This window comes from Prionailurus viverrinus, chromosome A1, assembly GCF_022837055.1.
Source record: "Prionailurus viverrinus isolate Anna chromosome A1, UM_Priviv_1.0, whole genome shotgun sequence".
Lineage (NCBI taxonomy): Eukaryota > Metazoa > Chordata > Mammalia > Carnivora > Felidae > Prionailurus > Prionailurus viverrinus.
This window is the reverse complement of record NC_062561.1, coordinates 205020070-205032038: the sequence shown is the minus strand read 5'-3', so window position 1 is coordinate 205032038 and position 11969 is coordinate 205020070. Positions and strand designations below refer to the sequence as shown.

Sequence of the window (11969 nt, the reverse complement as noted above, 5' to 3'; positions counted from 1 at the left end):
TGCCTCACAAATGGTAAAGTAGTTAACAGGAGGGTGTTAAGGCAGAGATGATGGTGATAAGGATTTAGTTGAGTGATTAGGGCCCTTTTTCTGTCTGCTTTATATTTTAATGAGAACCTGGATCTTGTTGATACTGCCCTGTTTGAGAATTCTTTAAGTAATTTCTTTCATAGAAATAATCGTGTTTTGTGTTCTGTGTTTCTTCAGAGGCATCTAGAGTATGCTCACCAGAATATAAACTGGCAAATACCAGCGTCACATAACAATGTGGAGGCCCTCTGACTTGTGAGAAACACTGTACCTCATTTCTTTGACTGGCCTTTGCTATGTGGTAATTGTTAGGGAAACATCTGGTTACTGTCACATATTTTAGTATCCGATCTCATTGCGTGACATTTTGTTCTGTGACATTTAGTTCCCGCTTAGGACTTGGAATTGAAAACCTAAAATTAAGTTCCATTTCCAACATAATAATAGGGAATTGTCCTGGATAATGATGTCTGAGGCTCTCAGTAATGGAATTTCAACATAGCACATTGGGAAAAAAAAAATAATAGCAAATTGTTATCAGTGATTTTCTTTAGAAAAATACAAATACTTAGGTTCCAGAAACTGTTTGGAGGGGCTGCTCTGGAACTTTTCGTAGTTTTGAGAATAGCATCCTTGGCTTTCTGGACTCCTGGTAAACTGAAATGAACCCTCTTACAGTGAAGTTGATATACTTACACATGTCTCATTTTATACTGACTTTTTTTTTCCTGTAAAGAAACATTTGGGAATATTCCTTTTAAAATGTCTTGAGTATACTTTTGGGGCACCGGGTAGTTCAGTCGGTTAAGCATCTGACTTCGGCTCAGGTCATGATCTCCTGATTCGTGGGTTCAAGCCCCACGTGGGGCTCTGTGCTGACAGCTCAGAGCCTGGAGCCTGCTTCCGATTCTGTGTCTCTCTCTCTATTCTCCTCCCACCCTTGCCCTGCTCACGTTCTGTCTCTCTCTCTAAATAAACATTAAAAAAAGATTAAAATGCCTGAGTATACTTTTTTAATCCTTAGGCTTTCCACAATAGAACCGCATCTACCATAACTTCTCTCTGCGGGTTCTGTCAAAAAATAAAAAGGAAAGACTTTTAGACAATTGCCATTTTGCCCTTGTATGGTTTTGCACTTAGCTTATTGCCCATTGACCTCTAGTTCATATCCTGCAACTGGATTGGCAAACCCATTCCCAATCTCTTATGCTACTGGCTCTCTCCATGCTAGTCCTAAACATTGCTGCTTCCCGCATCAATTTATTCCTAGGAAGTGTTCTGCATCCTTAGGTTTCTCTGGTGGACTTATTAAACTCACATGTTGTTTAAGTTAAAACTGAGGCAACCATCGTTCAGAAGAAGGGGTAGTCATTTTGCTACAGTTTTGTCAAATAGTCCCTACCTTAAAAACAAACAAACTACACTTACAGGCTGTCTTCGATCTAGTTCCAAGAGAAATGGACTCTGTGACGGAGGTTTGCATGTAGGAAGTTTATGGGGGAGTGCTTTTGGAACGAACACCTGTGAGAGGTGAAGTAAACAGCTGTAGGCAGAGCGAGAAAAGTTGATCTGAGATGAAGTCACAAGAGATGTCTCAGCTGATCCCACGGGGATGACCCGTCAAATAAGGGATGAGCTTTATTCCCAATTGAGCAAGGGGGCAAGGCTTTAATACCTGCATTGATGTGACTGCCACAGCAGGCGGCAGGGGGAGCATGCAACTTGCCTTTAGCACCCAGGGAATGAGTGCCTCGGTCCTGCAAAGAGCATTTGGGCAGTGTACCTCCCATTAGTATTCGGGATGCTGAAAGCTGGGAAACAAAGGTGGTAGATAGGCATACCTTCCCTCATTTCCCAAACTATTTGCAAAAGGATTAAAAATGTAACAGAAGGTAGATGGCCGTACAGTGGAGAATATGAAAAATAATCTTGCTGTGTTTTTTTGTATTTACTATTTACTGTGGGCTGAATAGTTGTCACTTTCACTTTCTATGAAAGTGAGGCTTGTATTAGTTGGGAGGGAGAGGGAAGCTGAAATACTGCTAAAACATTTCTAAACGAAAACCTCTATAATTTCTCTAGAAACCCTTGCGCTCATAGTGTTTATTCTTCCTTCCAAGTGAATATTTTAAAACGTCGATCCCTCTTGTTCTCAAACCAAACTTTCCACAGACAGTGTCACCTCTATATCTGAAGAAAGCCATGTCCATGCTTACGTTCTTTTCATATTATCTGTGCCTCCTTTGCTCCAGTGCCTCAGAAAGCCCGTTTTATTCAGGTGAGAAAATCGTACTTCAAAACCACAGTACTTCCTCACAAGCTGGCCCGGAGCCCAGTCATCAACAGTGCTGGAGAAGCTGATTTTAATATACAGTGATGATCTACTCAATGGTCAGAAAAAGATTTGAAGAAAGGAAGAATCTTCCTTAAGTTAAGTTAAACCTGGAATCTGTGTGTTGAAGTAACCTCCTGAGTAATGTAGAGATTTTGACCCAGTCATTATTTTAGCACATTGGGACATGTTTCATAAATATTAACAATTGACCAACGAGAGGGCAAAAAACCAACATGTATTGAGTACTTATTGCTTACCAGTCATTACACAAAACAGTTAACAAATATGATCTTTCCCAACATTAGGAATTATTCAAATTTTTTTTTGTTCATTCATTTTTATCTTAAGTGGGGTAACATTTTTTAAGTTTACACTGCTACAGAATGGCAGATCTAAGATTAAAAATTGTATCTCTGGGGGCGCCTGGGTGGCGCAGTCGGTTAAGCGTCCGACTTCAGCCAGGTCACTATCTCGCGGTCCGTGAGTTCGAGCCCCGCGTCGGGCTCTGGGCTGATGGCTCAGAGCCTGGAGCCTGTTTCCGATTCTGTGTCTCCCTCTCTCTCTGCCCCTCCCCCGTTCATGCTCTGTCTCTCTCTGTCCCAAAAATAAATAAACGTTGAAAAAAAAATTAAAAAAAAAATTGTATCTCTGGAGCACCTGGGTGGCTCAGTCAGTTAAGCATCTGATTTTGGCTCAGGTCATGACCTTGCGATTCGTGAGTTCAAGTCCCACGTCGGGTTCTGTGCTGACAGCTCAGAGCCTGGAGCTTGCTTCAGATTCTGTGTCTCCCTCTCTCTCTGTCCCTTCCCCACTCAGGCTTGCTCACTTGCGCATGCGCTCTCTCTCTCTCAAAAATAAATAAACATTAAAAGAAATTCTATCTCTCTGATTCAAAGTATATATACTATTCCTCTCAAAAAAGCATCCATAAGAGGAGATGTGTCACTAAAGGAAACACCTTCATTATCCTTAGACGTACATTGAAAAAAAACAACAACCTTGGACTGTAAATGGTGTGGTTCTCTATTTATTTATTTGTTTGGCAAAGTTCTCATCTAATGGAAGGAAGAGTGATTTTGGCATCAGGAGACCTGCATTCATTACCTAGCATGGAGCTCTGGTAAGGAAAATGAACCTCAGTCTTATCCTTCATAGAATTAGGGGGAAGAGCCGAATGACGGAGCTCAACCTTTCAGCTAATTTACTGCATTTGATATAGGAGACAAATCTTGGACAAACCTTCTGGTGATGGTATTATGTTGTGTCCCGGAACCAACCTGTGATATTTTGAATGTTGAGTTTTCTTGTGGTTAAATGCAGCACTGACTCAGCATTGGATTATCCTGGAGTTATTTTATTTGCCTAGCAGATGTCTGTTTTGTTGAAGGCCTGCTAGCTTCTTGCTTATTTGATTACTAGTTGTACAAAAGAAGATGGAAGTTCAGATGGGAAATGATCAAAGGAGGAGGAATAAACAAATTAGGAGAAACGGTTTGGCAAATGCGACTATATTTACAGAAGATCCTTGTAGTTTTTGAGTACATAACACAAGCATTTCATTGTTTTATACATTTTTGGTTCTGGATGGATTTACTAAAGTTTTTGAAGATGGCCCTTATTAGCCATCCATCTTATGGTTGCACAACAGTAGGATCATAGAAACAAGTTCAGTAATGTATTCGGACTCAAAAGCTAATTGTGTAATTCTACTGGGGAAATTAAGACTAAAAAGATAAAAGCTAGGATTGTAAATGAGTGTAAGCACAGGTGCCCATCTTTGGTATGAACTACTATGGATGGGATGGAACAGAAAGTCCCCGGCATCAAATCAGTGCTTTGAAAAGGAGGTAGGAGCTGAGAACATTTGATTTCTAGGATGAAGAATATTATAAATATGGTCTCCTAATGTTCTCTGAAGTGTGCAATATTTGTTAGACGTATACATTTTAATATATTAGCCAATTCCATTATGTTATCGTCACGTCTTCGTTGTAGTCTATTGTAAATATTTTGCATAAAATAATGGAGATGCTAATTCATAAAATTGTCAGAAATTAGTGGAGGCTACCATATGTAGATTTATACTTGTACGTACTAATTTGATTGTTTTTTGTTGTTCCTCTAGTAAACAAGGAAGGTCAAGATTTAAAAAAAAAATAGAACTCCCCAAAGTATGTCTGTTTCCCACTAAATTTTCTGGTTACATCAAATTCATCTAACTACCATTTTGAGATTTGGGTCAAGTGTAGGTTTTTGAATCTATCATATTTGGGGTCATTAAGAAACCACAAAATTTGTGGGGAAAGTATAACATGATTGTGGGGACACTCCAAAAATCTATGGCATAAGTATAGATTTATTGAGCAAAACTGTACATTGGACTTCTCAGGGACAAGGCTTAGGAGTGTGTTACAGGTTGTTTGATATGACGGTTGATGTCAAACAATTCTATGTACTGACATGAAAGCATTATGATTCCCAATGTGTCAAACATCCTCCTAACTGATTTCTGTGGGTCTTAAGTTATGGACTCTGTATTAGTTTCCTAGAGCTACCGTAACAAAGTATTATGAATTGGTGGATTAAACAACAGAATTTCATTGTCTCACTTGGCTGAATGCTAGAAGTCTGAAATCAAGGTATTGGGAGGGTTGGTTCCTTCTAAGGCCTGTGAGAGTGAAGAGCTTTTGGTGGTTTGCTGGCAATTGTTGGTGTTGCCTGGCTTATAGACTCATCACCCAGTCCCTGTCTTTGCGTTTGTATGGTGTTCTCCCTGAGTGCATGTCTGTGTCCAAGTTTCCTGTTTTTATCAGGACACAAGTCATGCTAGATTAGAGGTCCACTCTAGTTTTAGTGATTCATGACTTACCTATAACACCCAGTGCTCAACACAGGTGCCCTCCTTAGTACCCACCACCCATTTATTTAATAGGACTATATCCTAAAATACTGGCAGTTAGGACTACAGCCCCTAGTAGGTCCTATGTTTAAATTGTTTTTCTTTTATTCTTAAAAGTAGAGATGAGTAATTTAAATGATTAGGAACCGCTAATTTTTATCACTAGGGAATATTTATAACCATGGAGAGAAATAGGAATAATAATGACCAGAAAGGAGAATGTAACAATTCCAAGCACTCAATATTAGAGGCCTCCAACAATCTCTAGTAACATTATTATTGTGGAGTCTTTACTTGTTTGAAGCAGCTGAAGGTAGGTATGGGTATAAAGTCTGTCTTTTCTTGTGAGTCTAATAAGGAAGTCGATTTCACATAGCTATTTGATATCACCTGGAGTTAAAAATGAGGAAAGAGAGAAAATGTTGCAGTTGAAATGTGGGGATTTGAGTGTTTCTTAGGAGATTTTAGAGGATGGAATGCAAAACTTCCCTGGGGTAGGATGAGAAGGAACATTATGTAATCGGACTTAAAAAATATTATTAAATATTATTAAATTTTATTTGTTTCCTGCATGAGGATACAATGCATTTTACATTTAATATCAATTTATTAGGAAAGTAAATAAGATATTATTTGCATCTTTGCTTATTTGCAATACCATTTTTCAGTGTTTTGTTAGTTGCAAAGCTCCCTAAATACAGATTTTTTTCTTGTATCAGTTGTACAGATACTGGCTGAAATACTATTAGTGTCTGAATATATTGATCATGTCACTGAAAAAAATGGATATTGAAAAGTCTGGTGTTTAAATAGCAGATGTTAAAACATTTTTAATGTTGAATTGATAAGTGACCTCTCACCTGAATGTCTGCTGTAACCATAAAGGGCAGTCTTTGTTGTTGTTGTTGTTTTTAAATAATACCTATGAAACACTGATTTTAATTTACTGCTCCTTGAAAGACCTAGGGATCTTTGCATTGTCAGCAGCTTAAATTGAGCACAGAAATGATAACTAATTTAGAAAATTGTAAGATTATTTAGTCATTTAGGGTGTATATAAGGTAATTAAAAACAAACCCTTAGGAGGGTTAAGACCTGACTGTAGTTGGTTACTCTGTAGCTGGGGTCACTGCCTAAGTTGTACGAAGGCATATGTTCAATTTACAGTTGTAATGAGGAACATGGGATGTTTTGATTCTTCATTTGCCTGTGCTCATCTCTAGAGGATGCAATGGCCTGTATTAAAAAATGAATATAGGCTCTTTTATGGGGGATAATAAAAACGTGTAAGATAATACGTGCCACATGCATATATGGTTGACATATGGCTTTTCTCTTTGAGTATGGAATCGTTGCCCTTAGCTGCTATCACAGAGCAGCCACATGGGAATATTCATTAATAGCCACTTAGGAATGAGACCATTCCTTTGATCTCATTAGTTTGATCGTGATTATTCCATTTTAATGAATACATAGTGTTTGTAAAGGTGTTTTTCAGTAGATTAACCCCTTGCAAGGACATTCTGTGTTTTATTCTAATCAGCAAAAGAGAGAAATGCATGTTATAAGGTTTTCTTTTGGCTCATAGTGAATGTATAAAAGACGTAATAAAAGATATAAAGCAGGTTTGTTTTTTTATTTTTCTCTCCTTTTTATTCCATATTTTAAATAACGAATGGCATTTGAGTTGCAAATTTTTTCTACATGTTGATAGACTTGAAAATACTGGGATATACTCTTGAGTTAAATAACTTTTCTTGTTATTATGATAGAGGCTGGTATTGAGTAGAAGTATTACCTTTTGACTTAGTGAAAACTTTCGTTCATCTGTTATTATTCCATAAAGTTTACAGAATTACAGTGATCCTGGCTACATTCAGGGTCCTTCTCTTGGCTTTAGAACAAAGCAAAACAAATATAATCTTTCCATTATAAAAGATGCATAAAAGAAAAACAATCTTGAGATGTCTCTGATTTGAACAAATTAGGTGAAGGCTAATTAGAATTAGTGAAAAATACAAGATTAAAAGATCTATGTTTTAAAAAGAGATACATGATTAGGTCAGTGGTCTCACTGATATAACTAAGAACCGTTTTGGGTTTTGCACCTGTCCAGCACTCTGCCCTTTCCTTGGTACACTGTTCTTCATTACTTCCAGTTGTGGGCAGAAGCTGCACCTTGCAGCTCTGTGGTCATGTGCTTGACACTTGGCCAGTCCCCATGCCAGACTGTTTGCTCTAGAGGTTGTGATGCTCTCCACACCCAGCCAGTAACAGTCACACCTAGTATATTTGCACTTGGAGATCTTGAGAAAAAGAGATTTGCGGTTTCAGAGTTGGAAGGATGGAAATCGGTGGCAAGCAGTAAGTAGCCCAGCAAAAAAAGCCAGTCTGAGGTAAGAGGAAATGAGTGCCTGTGAGGAGGCAGAGCTTAGTTGCCTCATATCCCAGTTCCAGTGGAACTCAGACTTGTCCTTTTCTTTCCAGTACGCTTCCAAAATACTCCTCTTTTTTCCTTACTGCTTTAAGTTGGAAAAGTTCTGTCAAGGGAAATAGACAAGAGTTCTTATTCAACGTGGTATTTGTCTGCATGTAAATGGGTTACTTCTAATGCACGAGGTATTGTGAGTATTTCATGGTTTCCTACAGTTAACTTTTTTAAGCAAAGTTTGGAACAGCTAATGCCTTCACTGATAAGGAAAGGGTAAATTTTATTTTTGCTGAATAATCATAAATCCTGAATGAACAATGTCCAAATTATTGGAACTGTGCAGTATTCATGCTGACCAATTTAGATAGTGTCCATAACTTTTCTTGGGTCCTGGACACACCTTGCATAATTATATGCTTTTCTGTCTCTACTTCTCAAATCAAATTCATTGGCCTATTCTCTCCCCTTGAAATCAGATTTTGCAGCCTCCTGGCTTTCCTCCAAAAGTCTTTCATTGTTTCACAAGCCATCCTTGTTTTCAGTTCATCCTTCTTTATCCACTGTGTAAATTAGGTGGACCTGAATACTTAGGAAAAATCCAAAGCATTTGGTTGTTATTAGAGTAAGGATAGCTGACTCACACATGTAAAACATTAAAGAAAACTTACAAATGTTTGAGTGATGTTTTTCTTTTGTTGTTGTTTGGGACTGTGGGGCATTTAACCACATCCTGCCATGCATAGAACACTAGAGCCTCTCTTTCTATTCCCAGGTATAGTTAGGTGTAGGCTAATAAAACAAACAAGGACAATATTTCTGTTTTCTTTTCCCAGCATTTTTATTGATTTACTTAAATGTAACATACTATACACTGTTCAGCCTTTTGGGAGGTAGGAGGAGGAAGGGCTTCTATATCTTTATGAGGAGTCTTCTCCGAACCAACACTCAGATGGGGACATACATTTGTGGCTGACACACTTTGACATCATGGCCAGGGGCCACACTTCCCACAGAGGCTGAGCTCCCCAAATGATGATGATTTCTTTTTAACATATAATATTCCAGACTGGAACTGCTTTTTTCTTCAGTAGCACAATCCAGCTGCAGAGGGGACCAGAATTCTGTCTCAATTATCAAGCAAAGATGCCATTTTTAAATGCAGGAGAATCTCCTTACTCCTTACCATACTGTTTCTGTTCTTATCTGTGTGTGTGTGTGTGTGTGTGTGTGTGTGTGTGTGTGTGTGTGTTGGGGGGGAGGTGAGGGATATGTTTTCTATTTTTGGCTTCTGCAAGCTTTGATACATTTTGCTAGAAGCTGTTTTAGTGTTTCGAGTGCAATAATGATGCCTGTTTACACATAGTCTCCTTGGTAATCTAAATGGCTATGTGAAATACGAATCCAGTTTGTGCCCTGTTTGCTGTTAGTGTAGTCATCTAATACTGTATTTGTCTTACCAAACGTTTAATTTTGGTTTTGGGTGGTCCGTGTTCATGTGTCAGGTGCAATTATTATTTTAAAATAAAAGAACAAAGATAATCTAGTTCTGATAGCAATACATTACATTACAACTCTCAGACTCAGTTACCAATTATATTTTAACATACAGATTCCAACCACAAAAATTAAACATTTTTAGAATCTGATTTGTCAAGAAGCAAGTTGGAAGCCAAATGCTATGAAATGCAACTTTAGCCATAAGCCAAAACACTCTGCCTCAAATGCATATCTTTTGAAATTCCAACTTTTTTAAGGAATGAAAAAAATAAAGACCTGTAATGGAATAACTTCATGGGAAAATGTCTTAATAAAACTAATTCTTAAGTAACAGATTAACTGGATGTGCTGGTTAAGTATCGACACAACTGGTTAAGTTATAAGAGAGGATCACAAAACACCAGCCTTTCTAGAGGTTAAACTTTAGTAAAAAGACATTTAGTGAGTCTTTCCCTTGTACCAAAATACTGTGTCTGAACAATAAAAATAAACAGACCTTTTCAAAACAAGAAATATGAAGATAAAACCGCAGCATCAATATAATCTTATAGTTATGATTTAAAGTATTTAAAACAAATAGTATTTTTCTACACTTTTCTTTTAAAATCACTACAGACACTGCAAATAAGGCTTATGTGTTTATTTAGTGGAATACAATGTGACGATGACTGGTATATTCCTATGTATTGTTTTCTATGCCTGCTCTAACAAAATGAATTTTGATATGGTTACATTATGGAATCTTCCAAAGCTCTTTAAATTTACAGAAAGTAAGTTTTATTTGGTTTTGTAATGACTAGGCCATACAGCTGGAACAGGTTTCCGTATGTGATTAGACATATACCAGGATATATTTGCTCAGTTTAAGCCCCTGGAAGGGTTGCACTTCAAATTCCTTTGGGGGAGATGTGCTATGTGGGACTTACACAGGGTTCTTATATATGCAGACAGCCTCTTCATCACTTACTACTGTGAGACATGGCAAAAAATCATTAGCAAATAATGAGGCTAGGCTACTAAAATTTACTTCACAATTTTCCTTCTTTTTGTATTGGAGACCCATTGATATACTGAGAGAAAAGAATTTGGCGTTCTGGTCTATTTTTTATGAAAGGAAGCCTTAGGAGTGATAGCTCTTTCTAAATGATGGCAGATATGTCTCATCAAGCCATGCCCCAGCACTGTCATATTTACTGTTGATTCTTCTTGTTGCAGAAGTGATATTAAGTTAACTGATACTACATGGGGCTCTCACCCTCCTTCCCTAGCTCCTCTCCTAGTCTTAAGTGTTTGCCAAGTTTTAAAAACACTTTGTCATGAACATGCATGGGGTGTGCTGAAGAAAAAGAAAAGGTAAATCAGAGGGCAGCTGCTGTGGATACTCTTTAAAACCCCAAAAGATATTTAACATCCTATTAAATAAATAACTTAGAAAGAAATAGAAAGGGATGAAGGCAGAATGCACAAGCATACCATACTATTTGTTTTGTTAGAACAGTTTTACGCTAACATGTTTACATTTTTAAATCTTATCCAATTCTTCCGTGATGCCACGCCCAAAGCTCCTTTGGTTGTGCATATGATATGACCCAAGTGCTTTCCAGTAAATGCTTGCATGTCCTACTGCTCATTGAATCACTAGGCTTGAATGAGCAATGAAAGTTTTTGATACGAGTTCGTATTCCATAAATAACTTTCCCGAAGATCATTCAACAGATTGTTCCATGTCCTTTAAGTTCTATCTCAGAGGTTCAAAAACAAGAACATAAACAAAAACGTAACCAAAAACCCAGCCACAGTGTTGTTCACTTAGGAATAACTTCCATCCCATTTAATCTGCCTATTATCTCGATTATAAGGCATGACACAGAACTAATTAAAAGAACATCATATGTCAGCAGTGAGTACAAAACCTTCAAAGACTTCCTTTCTTGCAAGCAGGCAGACATCTGCAATGTGTCTTTGCCTTTTGAGCTACTGTCTTCATGAAGAATACCGACGAGTCCTGGCGAAAGGGCCTCTAGTTCTGCTGTGTCCACAAACATTCCTTCCTCTATGAGTGGACCACCATTGGAAGAAAATGAGCTGAGGTGTTTTTCCTTCGTGTTTTCTGTCCTCTCCTGGGAGCTCCTTTTCCATTCAGTGCCACATACATTTGCCTCCCATTGTGCTGCCAGTTAAAGGATGCATACGTATTGTATCCGTTTTCCTCTATCCTCTCCTTCAGCTTACAGTCATTGTTAAATTCTTTCTGCAAGTGAAAAATAGAATCTTTTATTTCTGTGATGATGATACTTCATTCCATTTGACACAAACCATCCGGAGAACTCCAGTTCAAGAGCTTTCTTTGCTGTTACCATTTGTACCTAAGTTGTGCACTAAGGCACATTATCAACAACAGAAGAGTAAAACTCAACCACAAAGCAGATTCTGTGTTTGAAGGCTCATGATTCATTTTAATTGACCATCGTAAACATATTAGGGTCCCTTTAAAAAGCTAGTGTGTTTTGAATATGACATGGTTTAAGTGCCTAGAATGATTGTGGAGAGCAAAGATTCTACTGGTGGTATTTGTGAAGAGCCAATGACAAACAATAGTGTTACAATCCTGTTTTCAGAGTAAGGACCATGGGGTCTCATCGGAAAAATAGAATTACAGAAAAACCTGTGTTTCTCAAGTTTGCAGACTTTGCCTGTAAATCCATAATAAATACATCCACGTTGGTAAGAAAACAGATCTTATAGGAAAATCATAATAGTTCTAGATAATCAAGAGG

At 37.8% G+C, this 11969-nt stretch overlaps 1 protein-coding gene across 2 annotated transcripts in view; it reads right to left on the bottom strand.

The window, feature by feature from the left end:
• Nucleotides 1-2200: 2200 nt before the first annotated feature.
• The window catches only part of FGF10 (fibroblast growth factor 10), a 90523-nt gene continuing 80754 nt past the window's right edge, over nucleotides 2201-11969 (bottom strand). Inside the window, exons 3-4 of one of the 2 annotated variants that reach the window (XR_007150893.1) lie at nucleotides 10990-11443; nucleotides 2201-2212 (exon numbers count right to left, since the gene is read on the bottom strand). Coding sequence is in view for 1 of the 2 variants with exons in the window: in XM_047852616.1 (XP_047708572.1) it covers nucleotides 11246-11443 (198 nt within the window). In the remaining variant the exon portion in view is untranslated. Of the gene's footprint in view, nucleotides 2213-8477; nucleotides 11444-11969 lie in introns of those variants that run through there. The other variant, XM_047852616.1, reaches the window with a different exon arrangement.